Source organism: Arvicanthis niloticus, chromosome 1 (genome assembly GCF_011762505.2).
Source record: "Arvicanthis niloticus isolate mArvNil1 chromosome 1, mArvNil1.pat.X, whole genome shotgun sequence".
In the NCBI taxonomy this organism is placed as follows: domain Eukaryota; kingdom Metazoa; phylum Chordata; class Mammalia; order Rodentia; family Muridae; genus Arvicanthis; species Arvicanthis niloticus.
Window position 1 is genome coordinate 94126554 of NC_047658.1, and position 27909 is coordinate 94154462.

The 27909-nt window shown below is 49.6% G+C and overlaps 2 protein-coding genes across 3 annotated transcripts; both read right to left on the reverse strand.

The window, feature by feature from the left end:
- Positions 1-429: 429 nt before the first annotated feature.
- Positions 430-25046, reverse strand: Mvp (major vault protein). 2 transcript variants are annotated; one of them, XM_034499049.2, is made up of 15 exons: positions 24832-25046; positions 13353-13502; positions 13014-13209; positions 11251-11374; positions 11006-11137; positions 9448-9542; positions 8958-9194; positions 6489-6770; positions 5507-5751; positions 5228-5425; positions 2944-3330; positions 2202-2318; positions 1682-1808; positions 1058-1246; positions 430-676 (listed from the first exon to the last, which is right to left on the reverse strand). In XM_034499049.2, coding segments are annotated over exons 1-15 (2613 nt in total). In that variant the 5' UTR covers positions 24834-25046; the 3' UTR covers positions 430-544. The 2 variants fall into 2 exon arrangements, with proteins under 2 accessions (XP_034354940.1, XP_076798954.1); XM_076942839.1 differs by lacking the exon at positions 24832-25046 and adding an exon at positions 14914-14943.
- A 145-nt stretch (positions 25047-25191) lies between these two features.
- Positions 25192-27856, reverse strand: Pagr1 (PAXIP1 associated glutamate rich protein 1). The gene is made up of 3 exons (XM_034499082.2): positions 26824-27856; positions 26581-26663; positions 25192-25604 (listed from the first exon to the last, which is right to left on the reverse strand). Exons 1-3 carry the CDS (start codon positions 27300-27302, stop codon positions 25405-25407), a joined length of 762 nt encoding a protein of 253 aa, XP_034354973.1. The 5' UTR covers positions 27303-27856; the 3' UTR covers positions 25192-25404.
- Between the last annotated feature and the right edge of the window lie 53 nt (positions 27857-27909).

The window sequence follows — 27909 nt, forward strand, 5'->3', positions numbered from 1 at the left end:
GCACACCTGCTGGTACTGCAGGCTGCTGGTGAGGCCGGCAGGTGGTGCCAAAGGAGAGTCTCCAGTGGCGGGCTGAGCAGACTCGCAGCCTAAGGCTGACTCCTCAACTAGGTGGCCAGGAGTCAAGGAAAAACCTTACTGCTGCAAGCCTTCACACCTGCGGGAGTGCTCTCAAGTGTGCTGGCCCCACAGAACCCTCGGGCAGCACCATCTCTGCTTACCCAGGGTCTATAGAGCTGCAGTCTAAACGACAAAGGCTTTGGGTTCCATGCTTATGGTTGTGGCTTTAAGATAAGTTTTCTCCCTGTTTTCCTTGGAGACCAAAGTCATTCCTGGGCATTTTAACAAGATTTAAGAGGCACCTTCTTGTCAACATTAAAAATCCCTGATCACCCAGGCTGGAGATAAGAGGAAAAAAACGTAAATGTCTATAGTTGTCATTTTTTTTATCCATTGTCAGGGCAGTCAGTGTCAACCTAAGGCACAGTGTGGCTGCTTCAGAGGGCCTGGGAAAGCAAGCCTTTCCTGGGGTTGGGCCGCCCGGTCACTTTTGTACTGGTGGCTGACCATCAGACCCCAGCCCCAGTAAGCCAAAGGCTGTGTTGAAGAGATTGATGGGAGAAGAGCCGTCTGTGATGAGAGTGGATTTCAGGCCCAGGGACTGAAGAAGTTTTACCTGCAGGGTTGGAGGATAAAGTTAGCAAAAAGACACCCTCAGAAACGGTCATTTACCTCAGCTGCCTCCCCAGGGAACCGACCTTCAGAGCTCCCTAAACCAAGTGGGTTCTCAAGTGCCACCATCACCTTCATTGTGTTGTCCTTATTGTCCTTTCAAGGCACTGATGTCTCATCTACTGCTGTCCCCCTAGCAGTGCAGCTCTGCAGGGTCTAGGACAGTGCCTCTTGCTGATGTGACATCACATGATGCTCAGTGACCGGTCACAGGGGCAGGTCACCCCACGCCCCTTCCATCCTCCAATACATCCCCTAATTCGCTTGCCTTCCACCTTCTTGGTTCCAGGGCAAACATCCACTCTCCCGTGTCTTCTGTTCTCACCTGCATCTCTGGCCCGGCCACAGCCAGGTCCCTGATGGTGCCGGGGCCCAGTGCCTCTGTCATCTCCTTGAACTTCTTTGCCTCCACATTGGCGAGCTGCTGTGCCTTGCTCACTTCCAGCTCTAGCTGGGCCCGGGCGTACATCAGTTCCATCTCTCGTACTTTCTTTACTCGCTCCAGCTCAGCCTCCTGGAAAGGGGGGACCAGGCTGGTTTTAGGTCATGTGGCCCAGGAACTGTCCAGCCAGCAACTCTGAGAGAACTGAGGCAGAAGGGAATCTCAGGTGCAAATCCTAGCTATGCCACTATTTAGCTAGTGAATCTTGGGAAGGAGTCCCCTAATTCAAGCCTTGATGTGAAATGGAGGTGACACATAACTCAGGCACAAAAGGTGGTCACAGATGTCAAACATACAACAAAGTGGGCAGTTAGGCTCATCTGGGGGATGGCTGTAAGAATCCCTGTCCTCAGGGAGTATACTAAGTGCACAGCTACAGGGCAGAGGGAAACCGCAGGGAGCTTGAGCAGTGCTTTGTCAGGACACTTGGTACTGACTTTCAGAGCCTTTAACAAACAGGCCTCTTCCAAGCCTCAGTGCCCCAACAGCAGCAGCAGCTCAACATACCGTCTCAATGGCTAACGCCTGTGCCTTTAGCTTGGCCTGCAACACAGAGCCTTCTCCCTCAATCCGCGCTGCCTCTGCACGGGACTCAGCCTCTGCTTTGGCATTACCAGTGCTCTCCACAGCCATGCTGCAGGGGAAACAGAGTCAGGGGAGGCCTAGAAGAGATGCCCCGCCTACCCGGGGACTTGATGGGAGCGGGGACACCAAGTGTGACAGTCAGAGGACAACTTGTGAGAATCAGTTCTATCCTTTCAGTATGTGGGATCTGGCTTGGTGGCAAGCTCCTTCACCCACTGTCATCTTGCTGGGCCACCAATTTTAATTTTCTTCCAATATTGGGGATTAAGCCCCAGGCCTTATCCAGGCTAGGCCTGTTCTCTACCACTAAACCACATTCCCCTTCTGGGGTTTTGATTTATGTCTCAAAGCTCTGCTCGCCTCTCAACCCCAACCTGCCTGAGACAGCAGCTTTCCAAGACCCTCAGACTGGCCAGTCTTTCCACCCCGTCTCTTGACCCACCTCATAGCCTCAAGCTCCAAGAGTTCCTTGCGGGCTTTTTCAGCTTCTGACTGGTCCAAAATCTTCTGTCTCTCAAGTCGACCACGGGCTTCCTGCTCTAGTCTCTGAGCCTCATGCCTGGGTAAGAGCAGGAGCAGATGAGATGGTGGCCAGAGCTGAGAAAGGCGCACCTGGAGTAGAGACTGACCCCGCCCCCTCTCCAAGCATTCACGTGCACTTGAACCTAGAGCAATGTGCAAGCGGCAAGCAGCCACTGCGTGGCTCTAGGCCTGCAGAAGACGGACATGCTTGATGCCTCTGCTTTCACTGTTTTCTCCCATGGGAAGAAAACAGGCTAGGGTGCTTTCGGGCACTGATGAGTATCTGAGAACAAGTGGGTGAGCAGGGAAAGAGGACACTGCAACAGTAGCTAGAGAAAATAAGGGGAGGGCTCTCTAAGGAGGTGACCTTGGGGCTGAGGAAGTACGCTTGGCAAAGAAGTTTCAAAGGCTCAAGGTGGGACCAAGCTGAAGGTAGAGGACAGAGAAGCCAAACTCTCCTGGAGAGCCAGGAAGGCCCTGACAAGGGTAAGAAGCTGTAGGAGCAGGGATACCCTCCTGCTTACAGCTTTATTAGTCATGCTGGGTAGAGAATAGACCCTTGTGGACCAGATGGCAACAGGCAGACTGTGGATGCCACATTCTTCAGTACTCGGGTCTTGGCCCTGGCTGAGATGTTCCTCCCGGGCCCCTGCACCACTCACTTGGCTGCTGCCTCCTGGGAGTTGGTAGTAATTTCAATGGCAAGCTGGACGCTGCGCTGGAGGGCGTCCCGGGTCCTCTGGTCCACAGGTTCCACTGACTGCACGTCCACACTGCTCACTACCAGCCCATTTTGGGGAAAGACTGCCCGGTCTCGTGCCCTGGGCAGGAGTGTGCTGTCAGGACCTGCGTCTTCAGATATCTCAAAGCCAAAAACAGCCATGCGAATGATACGCGCTGAGTTCTTATGGAAGTCATCAAAGGTGACAGAGGCTACAGCCCCCCGGACTCGGGACGCAATGGCCTTGCAGGCATCACCCACAAAGTCAGGCACGGAGAAAAGCTTGGCTGTCTCTTCAGGATCAGTTCGGTTCTTCAATTCAAAGTGCCTGTGAACAAAGAGGCCCAGAGAGAGGGGAAGCTATTTTCTCACAAGAAATAATACCCTTTCTGAGCAGCATCTCATCACCCCCCTCTGGGTCTCAACAGAAGCTCCTTCCTACAGTGGAGATGTTAAATTGTGCTCCAGATCCAAGTGCACTTGAATGCTTGGAGAGGGGGCGGGGTCAGTCTCTACTCCAGGTGCGCCTTTCTCAGCTCTGGCCCACCATCTTAGCTCATCTGCCCCTGCTCTTACCCAGGCATGAGGCTCAGAGACTAGAGCAGAAGCCCGTGGGCGGCTTAACTGCTTCCGTTAAATGCTCCCAGAGTCCCTCGGGTGGAGATGAATATTATCCCATTTTCCAGAAGAAGAAATAGTGTTCCAGATGCTAAACCGCAGGGCGTACCAAAGATCACACCATACACGGTAAGCCAAAACCTGGAACCTAGGCAGAATGGCTCTAAGGCCTGTGCTCTTAACTGTCACTGGGCCAGCACCCCATCTACCTCAAGTCACAGCACTAGCCAGCTCTTCTCCACCACAAGGTGAGGGACTGAGAATGGGCTCAGACACTGGTGAACACCATTTCCCCAGGTGACTCTCTGAGACAGAGCCTCACACTGCAGACTCAGGCTGGCCTTCAATACCTGATCCTCCTGCCTCTACCTCTGGAGAGCTGGGATTACAGCCCTGTGCTGTGGGCTTCTCGGTGTAGTTCTGGGTCTCACTCAGTAGACCAGGCTGGCCTCAAACTCAGAGATCCACTTGCCTCTGCCTCCCAAGTGCTGGATTTAAAAGGTGTGTACCACCACCGCCCAGCTTTGGGCCATTAATTAAAAAAAAAATCTTATTGTGTGTGTTTGTGTACATAGTATGACCTCCATGGTCTTCTATGGAGGTCAGAGGGCAATTTTGTGGAGTCTGTTTTCTCTATCTACCATTCTGTGGGGCCTGGGGATGGAACTCAGGCTGCGGGGTGGTACTCAGTGGGTACACTGAGGTGTCATGGCCCCTTGCTTCCTCTTTTGAAAAATAGTTTATTTATTATTTCACAATTTCATGTGTGTGTGTGTGTTTTGATCATACACACCCAATTACTTTCTCTTATGCTCCTTCCCCTCCTATGGATCCCTTGTTCCCAACCTTGCTCCTAGTTCCATGACTTTTTAAAGATGACCCACTGAGTTTAACTAGGGCTGTTTGTGTGAGCACCGGGTGGGGTTATTTATTGGAGTATGGTCAATTTATGGGTGGCTACATCCCTGAAGAAAACTACTCTCCTGCCCCCAGCACCCCAGCATTTAACTATTTCATTAAAGCCTTTCAGCATCCCGTGAAGTAGGTAATCTTTATTTTCCAGCTAGGGAAAGGAGGAAAACACAGTGTTCCATGTGCAGGTCCCCAGACAGCAAACAGCACAGCTGGGACAAGACCCAGCAGTGCGTTCTAGGGCAGGGGCTCTGACCACTTGTTCATACTTCTCATGCCTATAGGTTGTGAAAAAAAGTTCTTTAAAAAAACCTGGCAGAAACCGGGAGTATTGGTTGGTATATACTCCTTTAGTCTGGGCACTGGGGAGGCAGAGGCAGGTAAATCTCTGTGAGTTTGAGGCAGCCTGGCTTACATAGTGAGTTTCACGATATCCAGGCCTGTAGACAAACCTTGTCTCAAAAAAAAACAAAACAAAAACCTTGTAGTAATAAATGACAGAGGTGTGGCTAGGTAGTCCCCTGTTACTGGATCCCTGAAGTTCTCATCCTAGAAGGCCAGGTCATAGCCACTCCATAGTATCTAAAGTCCCAGCTTTCCTTTGGTCTAGGGGATCAAGACCTTCCTTCTGTCTGAGTTAGGAGGTATGTGCCCTTCTCTGTTTCTGAGGCTGCCCCATGGGTCCCCAGCCTCACCAGTTGTAGGCAAGCTGCAGCTGAAGCCTGGCATGATCTGCAGTTTCAATGGTGATGACATCAGTAAAGAAATCAGGTCCCAGCAGCAGGCAGAGTGCACGGCGGGCATGAGGACGTTTGGGTCGCCCAGCAGAAAGGGACAGCACTGTGAACTGCTCCTCAGGATCCAGTGACACTAGCTCAGGCCCAAAGACCACACTGTGGAGAGAAGTGGAAGTCAGCTGCCCTGAGAGCTTCCCTCCGGACCCCGGGACCCCACAGAGGCTACTGCTGGCTCACCGGGCTCTCTTGGCTCTGTAGTCGTACACCTGCACTGCTGCGTTGTGTGGGACACGGTAGCTGACCACTCGGGTCTTGTTCCTTGGTGCTGAGGGCTGAAGGACCTTGGCTGCGCCCTTCTGACCCCTGTCTGCCAGAGGGTCATGTCCCAAGTTCAGCAGCTCCTCCACCCCGGAGGGCAGCTCCTTTTCCCACAGGACTTCATCCTGAGTCAGCATGTAGGTGCTTCCAATCACAGCCCGCACCTAGGGAAGGTGTTTTCAGAGAGGGCAGGAAGGAGAGCATCATCCCTCGTAGTCCTAAACCCACCCTGCCTAGGGGTAGCACAGTGTCCTAGTTAAAGCAAGTCTCTACAGGAAGACTGCACTCAAGTTTGATTGCCATCTGCTCACGTTTTCTCAAGCTATTGCCCATGCTTTATTTGCTCATCTGTACAATGGGCCATCTGGGGTTACAGAATGAGGAAGGGCTCATGTGTCTAGTTCGAAGAACAGTACTTGGTATGTAGTAAGTGCTTGACATTATTTCTAGGGTTTTGCTTGCTGGAGCCATGTGGTGGGCATCACAGCTACAGATGTGGTCCTAGGCAATGCCTCACACTCACGAATGCTACCCCTGGCTCTAAATTGTTTCCACATTAGATTCTCAGGGAGAAAGTTGGCAATGCAATCTTCAGAAAAACCAAGGTCAAGGTTTAGGTGAAGCAGCAAAAGCCCACTGAGACCTTTATGATGGGACCACATCTGCAGAGGGGCCGAACTCCTGTCCAAAAGCCTAGCTTATTCTCTCAGCTGGAGACTCTAAAACATAAAATTAGGTATTTAGGACAAAGATGACAAATGGAGTATGAAATGGCCCTGCGTCTGCCAGCCGGCCACCTGGCTGCTGTTGTGAGTCTTCTCCCAACCTGTCTCTTCCCGTTAGCATCACCTGCTTGCCCAGAGGAAGCCACCAGTGCTACCTCCCATCCCACAGCTGGTACCTTCCCCGTCTTGACATCCTGCACATAGATGCCCTCATTTTGGTCCAGAGGGATAGCCTGACGCTCCTCCACCACCTCCACTTTTGCAGATGGCACATACTCCAGAGGCCCACGGATAAGCCAGCGGTCTCCAGCCTGGTGGGAGACCTTCTCCTCGCTCTCCCCTTCCTCCAGGGGCTGAAGCGCCTTCAGCAGCAGCCCCTGCTGCTCTGACAGCACATACACATCCTGGATGCCTCGTTCCAGCCTCTCTCCTGGCTGGAGGAAAAAGGACTTCTCTCCCTAGTGGGAAAAGAGGGAGGTTAGGTCATAGTGTCTCTCAGGCCTACAGGAGAGCCACACTGCCTCCATACAGCCTCCTGGCTAGCCACCCATTGTATGACCTTGAGCCAGGTCTTTTGGTGGCACTTTCCCATGCTGTGTAGAGGGATTTTAGTCCAGTAATATGGCTACTCTGGCTGGAATATGGACATGCCTTTAATACACACCTTTAATCCCAAAACAATGAAAGTAGAGTTAGTTTGTACAAGGAAGCACCCATGTTTGAAAGTGACATCTAATTGAGTGGCAGACGAGATTTGACAGAACGAGATATGCCCAACTCTCACAAGAATAGAGAAAAAATGAGAGCCTACTTAAGAAACAGCAGTGCAGAAAGAAAAAAGAGGAGGTTTAATGGGAGCCTTTAACAGAGATAAGTTGTAGAGAGAACAAGCTAGACACAGGTGAAGACAGACTGAGCCAGAGAATGGGAAGGAGCCAGAAGATTAGGACAGATTGCCAGAGTTAGTTTGAGGCCAAGCAGAGCAATTCAGCTAGAGGTTGAGTAAGAAGCCAGTTTGAGTCAGTCAGCACAGAGAAGAGTTTGAGCCAGAACAGCTGAGTTCAGAAAGAACAATAGTGAGTTTATTCAGCAGTAAGTCTCAGAGGCTGAAAACATTCTAGGCCTACATAAGATTGTATGGAGGCTAGCAGCTTCCAGAACTAGGCCTAGGTCAGCAGACTGAGGAGACGAGCCCTGGAGATGACAGTTAGGCCAGGCAGATGACAGTTGCGTTTATGTAGAGAGCTTTGGGGACTCTTCTAGGAATCTGGCAGGAATCTGACACTGGGCTAGGACAAGGAAGCAGGCTCAAGACCTTGACCATCTTGTAAGTCCATGAATACCATCGGGCTTTGTTTATGCCTTGTTTGTTTCTTGACCTAGAACTGACTTTATTCTTTGCATGTACTTAGAATGGTATAAAAGCAGTCTGGAGAAAATAAAACCGTGTCAGCCTCAGCACTGGCTGGAGTCATGTTATAGTGTTGTCTAATTATCTTTTTCTTTTCAATCCTCACTTCCTCCCTCGACCCTGTTGACTGACTGAGCTGGCTTGGTCACTTTTATAGTGATGTGTTGTGGTTGTGTTGAAGACAGAATCCCAAAGGATACCCTTATCATAGTACCTGTGTCTCTGTCTGGACAACAGCTGGCAGCTCAATTTTTCAGATTTGTAAATGATCAGGACTTAGGTCCTCAAGCTAAACAGTTGAGAATTACCCTAAGCTGGGTGCAATACACGTGTCTGTAATCTCAGTACTCAGGCGGCTAAAAAAGGATCATCCTGGGTCCAAGGCCAGCCTAGGTAACAAAGTGAGAGCCCTGTCACAAAAGTCAAAACAAAAAAATCTCCAAAGAAAAAAATGGTCACACACACACACACACACACACACACACACACACACCCTATTATTGCTTTTCATTTCTCCCATGGTTTGCTTTCCTTTTTTTTTTTTTAAAGATTTATTTATTCCATTTATATGAGTACACTCTAGCTGTCTTCAGAAACACCAGAAGAAGGCATTAGATCCCATTACAGATGGTTGTGAGCCACCATGTGGTTGCTGGGAATTGAACTCAGGACCTCTAGAAGAGCAAGCAGCCAGTGCTCTTAACCACTGAGCCATCTCTCCAGCCCGGTTTGCTTTCTTGATATGGTGGAATTTGAGGGTGGGCAAACTCTGGTCTTAGAATCAAATCTGACCTGCTACCTATGATGATATTGGACCAGAATGCTTTTGAACTTCTGACTCCTGTATCAGGCTCCCAAGTAAGTTAGAGTACAGACACATGTTTTACTGGGTCTCCTCTCTATTGAGAAGGGCTCTTCCTGTGTAGCCCAAGTTGGCCTCAAATTCACAGCCACATATTTTAAAACGATAGACATTTTAGGTTGCTTTGTTTGTTTTTCAGACAGGCTCTCATTAAGTCATCCATGCTGGCCTGGAACTCTGTAGACTAGTCTGGCCTAGAATTCAGAGGTTTGCCTCCAGAACACGGAAGAGCAAGTTCCGGGAACTTCAGGAGAAGCCTAAGGTTTCTAGAACATATGTGTTGTTGGAAGACACGGAGTAAGACAGATGAGAAGGCCTCTTGTCGCTCAAGAGTCTCAATTCTCACAAGCTCTAAGGTGGAGATGGGCTTACCTTGACAACACGCTTTTGTCCCAGCTGGTTCTTGCCATCTGGTCCCATTGGGTCAAGGATGACACAGTAGTGTCGAGGTCCCAGGGTGGTGATGGGTACTACCCCCAGCACCTCCTCATAGACATCTGGAACATGGGCTTCTGTGTCCTGCACCGTCACTAACCATTCCTCCCCAGTGCGGTGGGCCACTCCCCGAAGGTCCTTGAAGTTCTGCCGAGCCCGGAGGTGTAGGGCTGTCTACAGGTGGAGACACAGGGTATTTGTGGACGCCTCCCTCCACCTTCCTGCTGCCAGTACCTTGGGTCTGGGAACACCAAAGGCCTCTAACTTGATCCCAGTTCTCAGCAACAAGGCTTACATACCCTGGAGGATGCTCCAAGACTTTCCCCTGGAGATCTGACCTGATCCCTCTAGTGCACACAGGGATGCTGCCTGCCCTTTCACTGCACGTTGTCTGCCCGCTGAGTACTGCCAGCACCCAAGCACAAACCTTTTCTGTAAGAATCACAGCATCCACCAGATCCAGCACCTCTTCAAAGACAGCAGGGAGATAAGCACCCACAGATCGAACCAGCCACTCCTCACCTGGGTCAGAAGCAGGAAGGCGAAGTCAGGCATAACCAGTCACCCACCATTACTTCATTGCAGCCCAGATAACAGGACCAGCTGGGCTTTGAAGGCAAAGAAATGCCACTGCCCCCAGAGTTGAGCACCTAACAAGGTCTTTGCAGCTGCTGTTTTCTGTAAGGCCAGAGGAAAACTAACCTCTCTTCTAGAAGAATTTAAAAAAACAAAAACAAAAACAAAACAAAACAAATAAAACCAAAACTTTTAGAGGTTGGGCATGGTGGCACATACCCATAAGCCCTGTATTCAGGAGACTGAGGTTGGAAGATAGAGCGTTTTTTGGCCAACCTGGGCTATACAGGGAAACCTGTCTCAAAAGAAAAACTACAAAGGGCCTTCTAGAATGTCAAGTCACTGCTACAACTACACCCTGTGATGCTGTCTATAGGCACCAAAGTCTAATTTTTCATACTCCTGCAATGGGTAAAAGGACCTCTCATGGCCTGTGAAAGTCATTTTGTTTATTGGATAGCACACATGCCCAGCAGCAAATCAAGTCTCACCCTGCATGGCCAAGTACCCCAGGCAAGTGCTTCAGTCTTGCTGTGGAGAAACGGAAACATTAAGAGCCTCTCTCTTGTTAGGGGACTAAATCAAATACCATCTATCATCTTGAACCTACATTGGGTCAGGGTGTGTGAACATCTCACCTTTCGATCTAGAACCAGGTAAGATGTGGCCAGTGGCCAGTGCCCACAGTTTATGTTACAGAGTGGGGATGGTGGACGGTCCTATCATGGTATGATTGCAGGGTCAAGGCTAGCTTGGAAGTGGGTGTACAAGACACAGCTGGTCAACCTCAAGAGAGACTAGGAGAAGCCAGGCATGGTGATGTATTTATACTCCCAGCACTCAGGAGGCTGAGGCAGAAGGATTGCCATGAGTTTGAAGCCATCATAGACTACACATTGAATACCAGGTCAGTCAGAACTATATGATACACTGTCTCAAACAGAACAGACCTGGGAAGATGGCTCAGTGGTTAAGAACACTGGCTGTTCTTCCAGAGGACCTGGGTTCAATCCCCAGCACCCACATGGTGGCTCGCAACTGTTTGTAACTCCAGTTCCAGGGGATCTAATGCCCTCTTCTGGCCTCCGTGGGCACCAGGCACAAACGTGGTGCATACCGACATACAGACAGACAAAACACACATACACATAAAAAACATTTAAAACAACAAAAACAAACAATGAAAGACAGACATAGGATGGGCAGTGCTAGTGTACACCTTTAATCCCAGCTCTTGGGAGGCAGGGGCAGGCAGTCTACACAGCCTGGTCTACACAGAGAATCCTTGTCTCAAAAAACAAACACACACACCTGACTTCTCTGGCTTCACATGGTTCCTCTTACTTCCCCTGCAGGGAGCCCCCCTCTTCCTACCTGCCCACCCACCGCAGTGCCCCAGTTGGCCCCACCTGTCACCCGCTCCTTGCCATCCCGGTCAAAGCATTCCTTGCGGGCCCTGAGCCGCAGTGCTTGGTTCTGTTTGATGACTGTGGCTTGAATGATCTCCACGACTTCCACTTCCTTCTGTGGGATGTAGGTGCCTGGGGAAGGAAGAGGAGGCAGCTGATGCTCACAGTCAGTGATGGCAAGGTTATGCGAGAAGGGCAGGAAGTCCTGGCCCAGACAAACACCAAGAGATGGAGACATAACTCACCAGGTCCCTCAAACAGCCACTCGTCTCCTGCCATGACCTTATCTCCATTCTTGTCCTCAAAGTCCAGCAATGCCTTAAGATGCAGGGCAGTGTTGGGTAGAACCACCTGCAGCGGGGTGATGTCCTGCAGGGAAGAAAGGATCACGAGTGTTCAAGATGTGACCCCAGGTTCAAACCTGATACGTGGGGATCAGAGCCATAGCATCAGTCTCTAGGAAGTCCACACTGCTGTGGATCAGATCAGGGCCACACACCCAGCCATCTTTGTGCATCTCCATTAAAATCCTATGTAATATACAAGGTAGGAGTGGACCCAGGGCCACCGGGTCTGAAGAACCCATGAAAATGTCACTGCTGGTGAGCCAGAGATCCGTCTACCTCTGCTTCCTGAGTACTGGGATTAAAGGCCTGTGCTACCACACCTGGCTTCACTCAGATTATTTTTAGAATTGCTGTCTTTCCTCATTATTTATAGTTTCATTAAAATGTTCACTTTATTTATTCATGTGCATGTATGTAGATATGAATGGATTACCATGCTTGTTTATTTATTCATGTGCATGTATGTAGATATGAATGATTACCATGCTTGTTTATTTATTCATGTGCATGTATGTAGATATGAATGATTACCATGCTTGTTTATTTATTCATGTGCATGTATGTAGATATGAATGATTACCATGCTTGTTTGGAAGTCTGAGGACACGTTCAGCAGATGGTTCTCTCTTCCCACCACGGGCATGGTCCTCAGGTTGTCAGGCTTAGGCAGCAAATCTTTCTGGGCCAGCTCACTGACCCCTGGTTATTTCTATTGTCCCTCTCCCCAGCTGTGCGTCTCTATGCACCCCCAGAGTGCCATTAGGCATTCAAAAGCAAGAGGCACTGATTAGGGCACACAGATATAGAGCACTTGCCTAGCATACACAAGGTACTGAGTTCTAGCCTTAGCACTGGAAAAAAAAAAAAAAAAAAAAAAAGGAGCCGGGTGGTGGTGGCGCACACCTTTAATCCCGGCAGAGGCAGGCGGATTTCTGAGTTTGAGGCCAGCCTGGTCTACAGAGTGAGTTCCAGGACAGCCAGGGCTACACAGAGAAGCCCTGTCTTGAAACACTAAAAAAAAAAAAAAAAAAAAAAAGTATTAAAAAAAAAAAAAAAAGAGTGAGCTGGCCAGAGTGCTCAATGGTGATGGCACTTGCTGCCAAGCCTGGTGACCAGAGTTCAACCCCAGGACCCACCTGGTGGAAGGAGCACTGAGTCCTGCAAGCTGTCCTCTGACTTCCACATGCATCTGTAGTGTGCACGCATGCCCTCTCCCTGCCCCCATTAAATAAGCAAATCAAGTGTAATGATAGCACAAAAGGCACTGGCTAGTGGATAAAGTCACTTTAAAAGCATAAAATACCAAGCAGGTATGGTTGAAACTATTTTAAAAACTCAGTAGATTCCCTTGCTTGGGAGCTCAAGCCTGAGGGCACCACGCATGAGGGTCTGGCTATGATGGTGGTCTGTGCCTCCATTGCAACATTTCCAGGAATCTAGGCATGGATATTGTGAGATGAGGCAAGCCTGTCTGAGGTGCGTGGGAGAGCAGAGGAGTTAGAATGGAGGGACTGTGAGTCATCTTTGCTCCTGGCAAGAGTCCATAGTTATTTCCTCAGCCCTTCCCACAGGAGCTTTGTTTTACCATTAAAACGCAGGGGGCAGCCCTGGGGCGGGCACAGAGCAGGCAGAGTCCGGCTCAAGGGGGGAAAGCAAGGTACCTTTTCCAGCACCTCCCCTGGGTACAGGGGGAAGGGGTCCTGGGCTAGTCGGATCTCCTGGTCAGCGTGCCGGAGCCGGACTTGTCCAGTGATGTCAAATAACACAGAACTCTGGGCGTCCCGGGACACAGGGTTAGCCACTATGCAGTAGTGCCGTGGAGGGACTGTCACCATGCGAACTGGGGCAAATAGTACTCTGTTGTAAGATAAGAAGGGGTGTGAGGAGTCAGAATGACATTCCAAAGAAGGCAGTAAAAGCAAGAGAAACCTCCCAGCTACCCAGATGAGGGTCACTCCTGCCAGCCAGGCTGTCCTCAGCTGGGACAGCTCTACACCAACCTCTCATTGTCCTGCCGGATGTAGGTCTTTGGTCCAACCTCCACACGGGACACATTACTGTTCTGGTCCAGCACATGAATGTAGTGGTACGGGGGGATGCGGATGATAGCTTCTTCAGTTGCCATGGTGAATCCCAAGCCCCGGGTTAACCTGATTGCAGCACAGAAAAGAACAGGTGGAGAAGACAAAAGATTAAACAGGGCATTTAGGATAAGGCAGGGTAGTCCAAAAATGGCCTTCCCTTCCCAGTTCCCCTGGTTGTTCCCTTCCTGATCCTATTCCCACTTCCTCTGCTTTTTAGAACAAAATATTTTATTTCATGTCATGTGTATTCGCTTGCAAAAGTTTATGTGTACTGTGTGCTTGCATGCAGGAGCCTTCAGAGACCAGAGACCAGATCCCCTGGAACTAGAGTTAGTGGCAGTTGTGAGCTGCCATATGGGTGCTGGGAACTGAACTTGGGTCCTCTGCAGGAGCAGTGAGTTCTTCTTCTTCTCCTTCTCCTTCTCCTTCTCCTCCTCTTCTTCCTCTTCCTTCTTCTTCCTCCTCCTTCTTCTTCATATATATATATGTGTGTGTGTATACATATATATTGTAATTAATTATATAGGTAACTTATTTTATATGTATGAATGTTTTGCCTGCATGTATGTGCACTTTGTGTGTATCTGGGGCCCTGCTGTTGTCAGAAGAGGGTGTTAGAACCCCTGGAGTTAGACTTAGAGGTGACTGAGTCACCCAGTGTGGGTGCTGGGACTCAAATGTGGGTCCTCTCCAAACACTCTTCACATCTGAGCCATCTGGGGGCTTTTCCTCCTGCTCCCCCTTCTCTTCCTCCTCTTCCTTTTCCTACACCCTCCTCCTGTCCCACCCCTCCTTCTAAGACAGAATCTAGCTCTGCAGCCCTGGCTGACTCTGAGTTCATGGTCTTCCTGCCTCAGTCTGTTGGAATGAAGAGAAGGCTCCCCCATACCTGCTTCTCCTTTTCTTATCCCCACCTCAGACCACCTCTGCAAAGAACTGCTTGCTTCAGTTTACCCACAGAAGCCAGAGGTATTGTCACCTTTCCCTCACTCCCGTCCACTCCCTCCACACACCTGTGGATCAAAGGTCCCCATTTCCTAAGGTGCACCAGGCAGCTAGGCCAAGCTGAGTGAGCAGATCACCCTAGGACATAACTATGTGGCCTTGCCCCACACAGGCTGGGGAGCCGCGGCTCTGCGGAGCTTACGGGCTTTCTCAGGGCCAGGCAGCTTTTTATTACCCAAATCAGGAAAGCCTGGTTGTATTCGGATGTCTGTCTGCACCCCTCCACCTTCCTGTGCTCTAAGAAGTCCTGAGGGGAACCTTCCAGAAGTGGCCCCACCACAGAAAAGACCCAAGTGACCCTCCAACCCAACCCGGTGGACTCCTAACACAGCAACGCCCAGTGAAGGTGAAGAACCTTCACTGTTCCTAGCCTAAGGATGCCCTCAGCTCCCACTGTCAGAAGAAGCAAGAGCAGGATGGAGAGAAAAAGAGAGGTAAATGGTTTTGTATCTCCCCAGTGCATCGCATCTACCTCTGAATCCTGGGTGGTTTCATTCAGTGCTTGGCTTAGTTGTGAATGTGACACACCCTCGGCACTGGCCATATGTATACCCAGCACCTCTTGGACTTTGGACATGTCCATTCAAGTCAGAAAAAGGCAATCAAGTCTGCTAGGCAATGCAGAAGTTTGCCTTCCTCCTTCCCTCCCTCCCTTCAGTGTGTGTGTGTGTGTGTGTGCCTGCAGAGGCCAGAAGAAACCTTTGGATTTACTGGAGCTAGAGACACAGGCAGTTGTGGTCGCCTATTATGGGTGCTGGGAGCAAACTCCTGTCCCCTGCATAAGCAGCAAGTGCTCTTAACTGCTGAGCCACCTCTCCAGCACCTGGAAATATTCCCCATCTTCTGTCGAGGGACTTGCCACATGTGATTCTACTGAACATTTGGAATGTGGTTAGTGGGTCTGAGAAAATAAATCGTTACTTTTTTGCTTCTTCATTTTGTACAGACTTGTTATGTAGCCCAGACTGGTTTCAAACTCTCCACGTTCTCACTTCAGTCTCCTGAGTGTGGGAGTTACAAGCATGTGCCACCATGCTTGGGCAAAGCATTTTTGTTTTGACAGTGTTGATAATGTATTGGGCTAGAGAGATGGTTCTGTGGTTAAGAACACTGTCTGTTCCTCCAGAGGTCCTGAGTTCAATTCCCAGCAACCACATGGTGGCTCACAAACATCTACATTAGGATCTGATGCTCTCTTCTAGCATGCAGGTGTACATGCAGATAGAGCACTCATATACATAAAATAAATAAAATCCAGAGAGAGAGAGAGAGAGAGAGAGAGAGAGAGAGAGAATCTAACCTAGGGCCTTCCTTGCACATGCTGGGCAAGGACACTGAGCTACACTACATCCTGTCCTGAGTAGATTCTTGTCAACTTGACACAAGCTAGACTCAAGTGTAATGCTAACTGCAGGTCCCCAGGCCTGGATGCCCCAGAGACAAGATGCTATGTGACCTTGCCCCCAAATTATTTCTGATTGGTAATTAAAGATGCCTACAGCCTATACCTGGGCAGAATTGAGATAGGCGGTGCTTGCTGTTCCTGGCCTGCAGGGAGACTACGAGGAAGGGGGAGAAGAAGGTGAAGGAGAAGGAGGAGGATGACAAGGGTTAGGAGACAAGAAAGCAGGGCCCCGAGGGCTGGCCAATTGGAGTTAAGAGCAGCCCAGATGAAACATAGTAAGTAATAACTCAGGGTTATCAATAGGAAAGTAGATTCTAATAGCGTAGAGGGCGGATAGATTTCTGCTCAGCTCTTGTGCCCAACTTATTATAAATAGGCTGTGTGTGTCTTTTATCTAACAACTAAAAGGTTAAAGGTGGGGTAGAAACCACAGATTAGGATTAAATATTTCAACAACAAAGAAGGCTGTCATTGAGATTGTGCCTCCAGCAGACTCCTCACAGGCAAGCCTTGGGCCATTTTCTTGATTGCTAATTAGTAGAGAAGGGCCCAGAGACAAGTAGGGAAGGAACTCCCCCGCCCCCAACAGGTGGTCCTGGGCAGTTAAGAAAGTGTGTGATGTGTGAAGCAAGTCAGCCTAGCAAGTCAGAAGCAGCTCTCCTTCGTGGCCCCTGCTTACTCAGTTCCTGCCTTGATTTCCTGGATGATGGCATCAACCCTCTCCTCCCCAAGTTGTTTCCTCATCATGTTTTATCACAGCAATAGAAAGCAAATTAAGACACAACCCTAGGGAAAAAATTTACATTTAATTGTGCATGCTAGCAGTGTGGCTCACCAGTACCCCAGGTCCCAGGCACAGTCCCCACATGGAGGAAAAACCCACTTAAAGTTTCATTCAAATAGGTCATTATGGCTTTTTGATCCATTTTGCCATTGTGGATATTATAGCCCTAAGTAGCTCAGATAAAGACTGTGAGTCATTCAGGGTCACTGATGTGACACTCAGGGACTAGACCCCTGAGCCAAAGCCTGAAGCTTTTTAAAAAGTTTTATTATTGTTGTTACTATTATTAATTGTTCTGGGAGAATTGAGTAGTGTACTTCACAAACGCTAGACAAACTCTCTTTGTAGCACCGAGCTACATCCCAAGCTGGTCCTTTCTCTCTCTAAAGGTAGTTAGAAATACTGGTGACATTGGTTAGGGACAAGGATTCAGAAGACTTGGGTTGGACCAGGATGAGGCTCAGCTGGTGGAGTGCTCTTGCCTGTCATGCCCTGGGTTCAATTCCCAGCACCACACAAACGAGCACAGTGGTTCCCACCTGCCATCCCAGCACTCAGAAGGTGCAAGGGAAATAGCTAAAGTTATCCTTGATTCCGAAGCAAACTTGAGGCCAGATGCGAGACTTTATCTGAAGACAGAAAATAAGAAAAAAAGCAAAAGCAAAAGCAAAAAAAAACAAAAACAAAAAAAACAGAAGAAAAGGTTGTCTGTTGTTGGGGGGGGGGGGGGTGTTGTACAGGTGCAAGAAGAGGCCACATGTCAATCTTGGGCGTTTCTCTCAGGTGACATCTACTTTTTCTCTTCTCTTCTTTTCTTTTGTTTTTTTGTTTTTTGTTTTTTTCAAGACAGCGTTTCTCTGTGTAGCTCTGGCTGTCCTCAAATCAGAGATCAGCCTGCCTCTGCCTCCTGAGTGCTGGGAATAAGGGCATGCGCTACCACCACCCAGCATACTTTAAAAAAAAAAAAAAAAAAAAAAGTTAAGTTTTATTAAGTGTGTGTGTGTCAGAGTGTGCCTGTGGAGGTCATGGGGCAGAAACAGGAGCAGTTCTCTCCCTCCACCATGTGGATCCCTGGACCCAAACTCAGTTTGTCAGGCTTAGCAGCACCTTCACCTCATGTCTCCTGTCCCACCTTGGTTTTTTTTTAGACAAGCCTCCCCCAAACAAACAAACAAAACCTCTCCGTTGGACCTGTGGCTTGCCAATTCCAGTAGGCTGGCCGGCCAGCAAGGTCCAGGGATTTGTCTGTCTTCACATCCCCAGTGGGGCTAAAATCACAGTTTAGGTATTTTTTTAGGATTTATTTTCTCTTATTTTATATGCATTGGTGTTTTGCCTGCATGTATGTCTATATGAAAATGCCAGATCCCCTGAAACTGGAGCTACAGAAAATTGTGAGCTTCCATGCTGGAAACCCCCTCCCCTTTTTTTTTAAGGTGCTGGGGGACTGAACTCAGGTCTCACTTGAATGACAAGCATTTTACCAGCTAAGCTATTCCTCTGGCCAGTGCCTTTCTGTTAAGCCTCCCATGTCAGAGGGAGGAAACTTTGCTCGGGATGGCTAAGCGCTGCCAATTTATCACAATCACCTAGGAGACGATTCTCAGGGCATGTCTCTAAGGGGATTTTCTAGATTAGGTTTAATTGATGTGGGAAGACACCGCCTAACCACCACTCAGTGGGCTTGGTGTTCACAATGAATCAAAAGGAGAAAGCTGAGGACCAGTGTGTGGGTGTTTCCTGATAGCTGGTGGGCAGTGTGACCCGCTGCTCGGGGTCCTGCTGCCACGCCATCAGGCATGCTGACTGCAACCTGCTCTGAGTCCTCTGAGCCACGTTTATCAGGCGTGGGTTTACTTCTGTTCCAGTTGCTCCAGGACATGAAATGGAACCGTGTTCCCATGTTCCCGGAGAGCAACATTCAAGACTCTAAGATGGAGCCACTTAAACCAGACCCTAACTCCTTTTTTGTTTTCATTTTGTCTTGTTTCTTTGTAGCTCTGGCTGGCCTTGAACTCAGAAATCTGTCTGTCTCTGCCTCTTGAGTGCTGAGATTAAACTACCACCACTAACTACCATTGGCTTCCTGACTCTTTTTGGATGGATGACCTTAGACAAGTCCTTTGTTCTTCTATCTGCCTCCTCAATTATCAAATTGGGATGACTAATAGTCCTTTCCCAGCACTGTGATGACATGTTTGTACAGAAAGCACCCAGAGCCAAGCCTGGCTTGTCACCAGTACAGTGTTTACTACTGAGAATAGACAGGGCCCAAGGCCCAATTTTCCTAACCCACTGAAGGGTGTGGTCAGGACCTCCTTTCCCATCTGGCATTAAGGCTTAACCCTCACTTGTCTACTGGTCAGGAAGGAGGTAAGTCTTTGTGCTAGAGGTGCAGCAAGGCAAAGGCTTCCCACAGTTGGATACAGTGTCTCTCCGGGGGCTCCAAGGCAGGTTCATTGCAAGGTAGAAGCTAGGCCAGGAAACCAGATGGGACAAGAAGAAGGGCCTGTGATGCCAGCAGGGTTTGGAGGCCTCACCCGGAAGAAGGGAACTATAGAAGGTCTCTGAGGTGGGAGTAGGCTGCAGGCACAGCCTCTATTGGCTCTACTCCCCAAGACTGAGGCCTCTCCACCATCTGTCACCCCAGCTGGGAACAGTCAGGGGGCCTGAGAGCCTCTCCCAGCTCAGTGACTCAGCAAGAGCCTTCCTCAAAGCTAATCAGGCTGGGTTCTGGTCTTGTTCTGAGGCCAAGCCCCTGCTTCAGTACAAGGGTCCCATTTCACTTCCCTGTCCACTCCCCTACCTTGCCCACAGCTCCTCTTCCACTAAGACTACCAGTCAAACTTCCTTGGAACTTGCACTGCCCTTATGCCCCTGACACTTATATTTGTGACAAGTCTCACACTCTGGCATCTCACTAGATGGTGTGTACAGTTACAGCTTTTTATTTGTTACCTCAAGGCCCTCAAAAGACATGGTATGCTGGCTGTGGTAGCACCTGCCTGTAATTTCAATATTTGGGAGACAGACCTGGGAAGGACTCTGTGAGAGGAAGGCCAGCCTGGTATACATAGTGAGTTACAGGCTAAGGAGGGCTACCTAATGAGAGCTTGCCTCAACATAAATGAATAAGCCAGAGGTAAAGGACCTATGGATGCCTCAGGTCTGGCCCCAACTCTTGCCGGCTGCACCTCCCCTTTCTGCTTTGTGCTAAGCTCTGCTCCCTGCCAGCTCTTGGGCACACGTCTAGGCTGGCCTGCTCACAAGGCTGAAAGTGGCAGGAGCCACAGCGAGTCCTCAAGTAGCAGCAGAAGCTGGGTTCAGTCTGCTGTGCAAAGAGGGGTGTGTGGGCCAGGTGCAGCTTGGCAGACTGGTCTCCAGGACACAACACAAAACAAGGACAGGCTAGCAATCCCAGTTTTGTTTTGTTTTGTTTTTGAAACAGTGTTTCACTCAGCCCAGGCTGGCCTTGCACGGCAACCTTTCTGCCTTCCTCTCCTGAATCCTGATCCTGGGAGTGAGCTGCTTCATCTGTTCTTTTCCTTTTTTTTTTTTTTTTTTTAATTTGAGATAGGATCTGGCTATATAACCCTTGTTTGGCTTCATTCCTTTTCTGGCAACTCAAAGGCAATATTGATGTATCAGCCAAAATCAATGAGCCACGAATCATCATATTTCAGAGATTTTTCAGAACAACCTTCAAATGGCTGGCATAGTGAGTCTATATAGCCTGTGCCTGACCACACTGTGCACTGGTCTGCAGTGAGGTGCTTTGTAAGGTGTTGTTGTTGTTGTTATTATTTTGAGACAGTCTCTATATAGCCCTGGCTGTCCTGGAACTGTAGATCAGGCTAGCCTGGATCTTACAGAGCTCCACCTGCATTTGCCTCCCAAGTATTGGGATTCTTTTATTAATTCTTGTTTATTTGTTTCTGCTTTTCTAAGACAGGATTTCACTATGTATCCCTGTCTGTCTGGGAAGTCACTCTGTAGACCAGGCTGGCCTTGAAATCACAAAGATCTGCCAGCTTCTGCCTTTGGAGTGCTGGAATTAAGGACAAGTGGTACCACTGCCCAGTTTATTCTTTTATTATTTTAATTATGTGTCCCGTATGAGGTTATGTTCACATGGGTGCAGAAAGCTGAACTTAGGTCCTCTGTAAGAGCAGGAGCTCTTCTTGCCAAGCCATCTCCCCTGGAGATTCTTAAAGCTGTGTATCTCTGAAGATTGGGGTTTGCGGGGGAGGGTTGGTAGAGGGTAGGGTCTGAGCACTGATTTTTTTTTTTTTTTTTTAAGTTCTCACAGTGATTCAAAGACTAAGAGCCACTGTAGTAAGAATTCCGGAGTTTTGGTTTCTTTAAAAACACAGAAATATTATAAGACAGCATTTTTGTTTTAATCCCAGGTGTGGGGTGTGGGACTGCATTAGACTGTCCACAGCAGCTGACTATAATTTGCCTCAAGCTCTAGCAGAGGCATGGTTTTGCCAGCCGCAGATAGTTTCTGCAATTGTGTGACATTTGGAATTCTGGGAACTTTTTAGAGGGTACATAAATGCTAGGGCCCCAATAAGTGTGGGTGGTTGTTAGTTTTGTTTGTTTGTTTTTGGTTTGTTAGTTGTCATGCTCATAAAAGAAACAAAAGTTAGTTCAGGGATCTCTCTCCCTCTCCTCCCTCCCTCTCTTCTTTATCCTTCTTTCTCTCCTACCTAGTGGTAGGGGGTGAAATGGGGTCCGGTCGGGGAAGATGAAGAGTGGGAGAAAGAACCCACAGAGCAGCAAAGACCAGCTACAAGCCACTCTGGAGGTGATGGTGACAGCACTAGTCCAGGCTAGCCTGGGTTATGCAGAGAGATGCTGGGTGTATGGGGAGGGGGGGGGGAGGGATCTGAGTCTAGTGGTTCATCATGCCTGTAATCCAAGCATTTACCAGTTAGGAAGGGACTGCAGCTTGAAGGACTGAGCTAAGGAGCAAGTTTCCAGCTGAGGCTGCAGTCTGAGACTCAACAGAGTCAGGTGAATCTCCAAATTTGAGGCCAGCCTGGTCAATAGACTGAGGACAGCCAAGGCTATGCAGGGAAACACTGCCTCCAAAACAAAACAAAACAACCCCTCAACAACCGGAACATCAGTCTTGTTACGGTTCTGTTATTGCAACCTTGGCTCTGAACCACTCCTAGCAACCAAACTTCCTCTACTGGACTGAAAAAGTTGCAAGGTAACTATCCTAAAGCTACAGGTGTAGGGAGGGGAGGGTACATCTCAACCAGTTCAAGCTATAAATCTGATTGCATCTGGAGTGCAGAGACCTTTTCTCCTTTCTCTGGTGGGTCCAGGGTAGCTCTGAACTCACTGTGAAGCTGAGTGAAAGGCCTCAAATCCTAATCTTCCTTCAGGAGAACAAGATCAGATCAGTGGCAAGCCCACTCCAGCCTCCTCCATCCCTGTGATTGTGTCCCACTTTGAACAGCCCCTCTCCTGTGGACAACAGCTCCGGTCGCTCCACTTCACCCTGAAGTCATCCCTGGCCACCATTCCTGCACCTCCTACTTTAACCATTAACGTTGCCATAGGTCACTCTCCTGCCTTCCTGATAAGAACCCTTCTCTCCCCTGCCTAGCTTCAAGAAGCTTGCTTTGTCCCCAGCTCTGCTCTCTTGATCCTGGCAGGTCAGAGTGAAGGGGAAGGTGGCAGTCCAGCCACCAGACGGCAGCCCACTTTGGATTTAAAAGGTCCACATTGAGTCTCAGCAGGGCCTGTCCTCACTGGAGCTCTTGAACTCGAACTCGGGCCTTCAGTGAGGCTTGGTGACAATCTCACTAGCCCCTCTTAAGAGGCTAGTGAGAAATCTTAACTAACCTATGCCAGGCTAAGGGAAGGCTAGAACGAGACTCTGGAAAACCCTGAGCTGTGGCCCAACTAGGCCACTTTGTGGTAGGGGACAGCTTGGTAGCCTCACCATTTCTTTTCTTTCTTTCTTTTTTTTTTTTTTAAGACTTATTTTATGTGAGTACACATCAGGTTTCATTACAGATGGTTGTGAGCCACCATGTGGTTGCTGGGAATGGAACTCAGGACCTCTGGAAGAGTAGTCACTGCTTTTTTTGTTGTTTTTTCAAGACAGGGTTTCTCTGTGTAACCCTGGCTGTCCTGGAACTCACTCTGTAGACCAGGCTGACCTTGAACTCAGAAATCCGCCTGCCTCTGCCTCCCAAGTGCTGGGATTAAAGGTGCGCACCACCACCGCCCGGCACAGCCAGTGCTCTTAACCACTGAGCTTTTTACCACGGGGCCATCTCTCCAGCCAGTGTTAAAAGGAGTCTCTTATTGTGTTGTCTAGGCTGGCCTGGAACTCTGGGGATAAAACATCCTCATGCTCTCACACCTAGCTTCTGGATGACATTTAATCCTATTCACACTGCTCCCAGGCCTTACTCGGATCCACAGAATCAAGGACTCCAGGAAAAACCTACCCTACACATCAAACGCCCTTTAACAGACCCATTCTTCGAGGTCAAGGCCTAGCCCAGTCATACAGCTCTGGATGGTTGGCCAGGCTTCCTTGGAGTTACTAGAGACAGTATGGCTTGTCAGCACCAGACTGACCAGGTAGTCAGTCTCACTGAAGGGGACACAGACGATCTGGATGGGGTGGTTGCTGTCCAGAAAACGGCACCAATGGCCTTTCAAAGGTGAGCACTTTCCATAGCCTGAGCCAGGGAACAGTCTCTGCTACATGAGAAGAGTGTGGCAAACCACAGCAGGACTGAGCACCCAGCACCCAGATCTCAAAGGTGGTAGCTGTCCTGCCCAACTGCCCCACCTCAGGGAGGGGACAGATATCCTATATGCCAAAGGTCTAAGTAGATAGTTTCTGGAAAAACCATCTAGCACACCTGTGATGGCCAGACTCTCTTCCATGTCCCAGGGATCCACAGGCAGGAAGGACATAAGAAACAGCTTTGTCAACCACCATCTCTTACTAGTGCTGGGCTCCAGTCACAGATCCCAAGTCCCCAGCAGGTTGTCCAGCTGAGCTTCCTGCTGTTCACTTCCCCTCCCCCTAAAGCTTCTTGTTCTCATTCAACTCTGCACCTTCTGGAAACCAAGCTACTCTTAGGATCATCCCACTAACCACTGCAAGACTGGTCAAGGCCCATGGTTGGTACAGCCAGGACAGCAGAAAAAAAGCCTCCACGAATGGCAGAGAAGAGAATCAAGGAGGTGGAGTCACATAAGCCAATCACTCAAGAGAAGGCAGAGCCCAGGTCCTCAGAAGTGATGACAGAGGAGTCAAGTGGACGATGGAGTCTGAGTGGAAGCTGTAGCTTTGCCCAGTTGGCTTCTGTTATTTGCTACAGGGTCTTACATGGTAGCCTAGGCTGTGGTGGAACAGTATCTCAGGCTAGCCTCAAGCCTCTGGAGACCCTACCTCAGTTGCCCAAGTGCTGGGATGAGAGGTGTGAACTATGCCAGGCAAGATTCCCTATTTCTTTCTTTTTTTCAAGAGTGTGTTAGGGCCCTTTGGACATGTAGTCATGCTGTGCCACCAGAGTCACACACCATCATCAGTTTGTAGAGTCCTTGCCCAAAAATGCATGAAACCCTAGGTTCAAGCCCCGGCCCTGAATAAAACTGATATCGATGACAGAAATCTACAATGTTAGCATTCACTCAAGGTCAGATGTTCAAGGTCATCCTGGGCTACACAGAGCTCAAGACCACTTAGGAAACATGAGGATGACCCTTTCTCAACAGCATCCCAACCAAAACAAAACCTAAAGTCAACCAACTAACCAGAGACACAGAAATGCAGTCTCTCCCTATGTGCCTAAGCTGGTTCAGGACTCCTGGGCTCAAGGCATCCTTCCTGCTTCCGGCTCCTGAGCAGAGAGTAGCACACATGTGCTACGGGGCATGACAAAGTAGCCCCTCACCTCCAATCTCCTGTGAGTAAGACCCTGGTGTCAGGGAAGAATTCAGGGTTGAGGACATTAACAGGGTGCTCTCAAACCCTGAAACTCTTAGAAAGTGAAACTTCACAAGGCAGAGCTGCCAACGCCCTCCCCTTCCTGTAATTAGTGACTGAGGTGTCGCTGCCCAGAAGAAAGCGGGAAGACTAGAGAAAGCCTGTGGGACTGAAACCTACTCCTGGGTTGGAGTTTGGGGGTCTGGCCTGGGTCACAATCCGTACTCACATTTAGCAGTGTAGCTGGCTGCTGCAGGCCACAGGTCTGGAATTTCCCTCACCAACCCTCAGGATGACTTCCCTGAAGGGCTGGACAGGCAGGGGCGGAGCTTGGGTATTTAAAGGGCCCTGTAACTGGATCTTTTTCCTCCTCCAGGCTGCAGAAGACACTGGGCAATTTCTGCCTCAGTGCTAACTGGTGGGGTTGGGCCAACACTAGAAAATCAGAGGACCCAGTAGCGGGGTGGGGTGCAGATGGTGGCTGGCTGCACCTCTGCCTCATCTGGCTTCACTACTTCAGTGTGGAGGAATACAGTTCTGCCTCTGCCCAAGTGAGACGCGTGCTTGGGTTGAGCTGCAGTCTCTCCTCTAAGAAGATCATCTGGCATCTTTTATTAGATTCTGCACATGCAGCTCAAAACTGCAAACAGACACTAAACAGAACACACACGCACTCTCCTGAAAGGCACTGCGCTGGGAGCTTGGGGCTTTTTCAGTTACAAGTCTCCTAGAGCCTGGGTTGGGAAAGGCTGGCCACGCCCAGCACAAAACAGTCTGCACCTGCAGGGCAGAGCAGCAACAATCAGTACTTCCGTTGCCTGGGAAAGAGAGTATTTCCTGAGGACCGGAGTGGAGGGCTGGCAGGGCTGGGGCCCTCTGAGTCTAAGCTGAAGAGGTCTCTCCCGGTCCGAAGGATCTGCTCCTCCAGTTTCTTATGTCGCTTCATGTCTGAGAGGACCTTATCCAGACGAGCCTCCCGTTTCTGGCTCCGGGCTCCGGTTCCTAAGAAGGCAGGAAATGTGACAGCATTGAGACAATGAGCATCCCCACACCCCACACTTAGGAGACCTTGTTAAACACAGCCTTTTTAGGCCTCAGGAGCACAGAGGAGCTAATGTTTAGGTTTGTGCCACACACAGGATGGCTGATATCAGGCTAACATACCCATAATTCGATGACTAGGGAACATAGCTATCAAGTGCAAAGGTCCTGGGGCAGGAGGCAGATTTAGTCTGAGTACAGTGCACTGGGGCAGGGGTGGAGGACAGAAAACTTAAATTCTCCCTGGACATGCTCTTTCTCCCTGTAATGGAACCCTCTGGAGGAGTACAAGCAGAAAAAAGACAGGACTTCACTTAAAAGGACTACTCTGGTTGCTAGGACCAGAACTGTGGTGACTAGTTAGAATTGTGATAAGTGTCAAGCAAGAGAGAAATGGTTGGGCTGGAGAGATGGCTCAGTGGTTAAGAGCACTGACTGGCCTTCCAGAGGTCCTGAGTTCAATTCCCATCGGTAATGGGCATCTGATGCCATCTTCTGGTGTGTCTGAAGATAGTGACAATGTATTAACATAAACATACATAAAGTAAATAAATAAATCTTTAGAGAGAGAAATGATATTAATGGTGGGTCTGTACAAGTGGAGCTGGGCTTGACCAGCTGGAAGAGAGTTCAAGAATGATTCTTAAAATATATTCTAGGAAGGCCTATAGGTTGGCTATGGGATGTCAAGTCATCTCTGGACATGAACATAGTACCACAGAGATGTGCTCAGGAGACTTTGGACTTCTGGGAAGGTCTTCGGGTCTCTGACAGGAAAGTATAGCACTGACCTAAACCAGAAATATGCTGCCACTGTGTGAACACTCCTTCCTGCAGCTAGTCAGTCTTACTTGACTGCAGAAACCAGCCAAGGCCTCAGAAGAGCCCACTTCTCGGGTAACTTTATTTCCCCTCAATTCTTCCCTCTCATTCGTACCTGGTGTACGTCTTCTGTCAATCAGTGAGTCCTTTGGTGTCATTGGCTCATCATCAAAGTCAAATTCTGTAGGCATGTGCGGCCTGAAACAGGGTGGACAGAAAGCCAAGGATGAGAGAGGCTCTCCCAAACACCTGCTGGCACACCCCAGCCAGCTGGCTCATCCTTTCCTGCTCTCCCCTCCCTCCCGTTTCTGTGCTAAGGAGAGCAGTCCCAGGAATAATGTGTAAAGCACGGCCTCACTTTTCCTCCTCCTCTTCTTTGGCCTCTGGCTCTTCATCCGATCTCTCCTCTTCACTCTGGGCCTCAGGAGTAGGCGGCCGGCGGGGCAGGATCTCTGCTTGAAGCTCCAGAGTACCTTGGGTGGCCAGCAGTTCATAGAGCCGCTGGATTTCGGAGGGTGGGGGCATCCAGGACTGCCCATTGGCCGGCAGCTCCACCTCCTCATCGCTGCAGGGCACGCACCAGTCTTCGGATTCTCCCTCAGCACGCTCGTCGATCGCAGCGCTGGGAGCGTCTAGTGACTCCTCAGCCCTGGATCCCTCACGCCCGGCCTCCTCCTGACTGCCTTTCCCCTCTTCCTCGGCCTTACTAACCGAGACAGAGGGACCTCCAGTGTCCTCCACCGCTAGAGCCTGGAGGCCGGAAGTCACTTCCCCTTCTTCAGACAGAGGCGCCGCTGTGCTGCCTGCAATGGTTCCATGGCCCAGGGCAAGGGACATAGAGTACTAGAGAAGAAGCCCAGCAATATAGGAGATTCTAGAGTACCAAACCAGGGTGCCTCACCCAAAAGGCTTGAGATCCAGTGGGGCCTAGGAAATCGCCAACCAGTCAGTCCAATAGCTGACTGCGGCCAGAGCACCGTCCCCAGGAGGGGGCGCTCAGATCCCTTCAAGGACAGACCCCACCCCACGGATCCAGAATTCGGCCGTTCCCAGGGACCGGTAGGAAACACGCTCGGAGCTGGAAAGGGAAGGGCCTGCTTTCTCGCTTTCACATCGCCTTCTCCATCACCTGAATGGAAGTCATTTTTTTAGATCAGGAAAACCTAGTTCGTGTCTACTCAGCAGCGGTACAAACCTGGACCTAAAACCCGCCTCCCAGACTGCGCAGGATCGCAGTACGCAAGCGCAGATAAATGGCGCGCGGAGGCTCCGTGGTAGTCAAAGCTATTTGGAAGAGGAAAAGAGACTTGCGCATGCGCAATTAGGCTCTAAGGAACCACTAACTTCGGCCCATACTAAAGATGGCCACTGCGGCAGCGCATGCGTATTCCGTTCACTAGGGCCTGCCAGAAAGCAGTACCTTGACTCTGCAAACCAACACAGG

Excerpts from the sequence above, each read along its gene's own strand:
- Mvp (XM_076942839.1), bottom strand. The coding sequence starts at position 14,936 with ATGAAACCACCCAGGATTCAGAG. Across the intron at positions 9,543-11,005 it reads TGGCAAGGAGCGGGTGACAG|GTGAGGAGTGGCTGGTTCGA; the intron begins GTGGGGCCAACT and ends CTTCTGACCCAG. Across the intron at positions 6,771-8,957 it reads GACAAAAGCGTGTTGTCAAG|GGAGAGAAGTCCTTTTTCCT; the intron begins GTAAGCCCATCT and ends TTTTCCCACTAG.
- Pagr1 (XM_034499082.2), bottom strand. The coding sequence starts at position 27,302 with ATGTCCCTTGCCCTGGGCCATGGAACCATTGCAGGCAGCACAGCGGCG. Across the intron at positions 26,664-26,823 it reads AAAGAAGAGGAGGAGGAAAA|GCCGCACATGCCTACAGAAT; the intron begins GTGAGGCCGTGC and ends ACCCTGTTTCAG. Across the intron at positions 25,605-26,580 it reads TGACAGAAGACGTACACCAG|GAACCGGAGCCCGGAGCCAG; the intron begins GTACGAATGAGA and ends CTGCCTTCTTAG.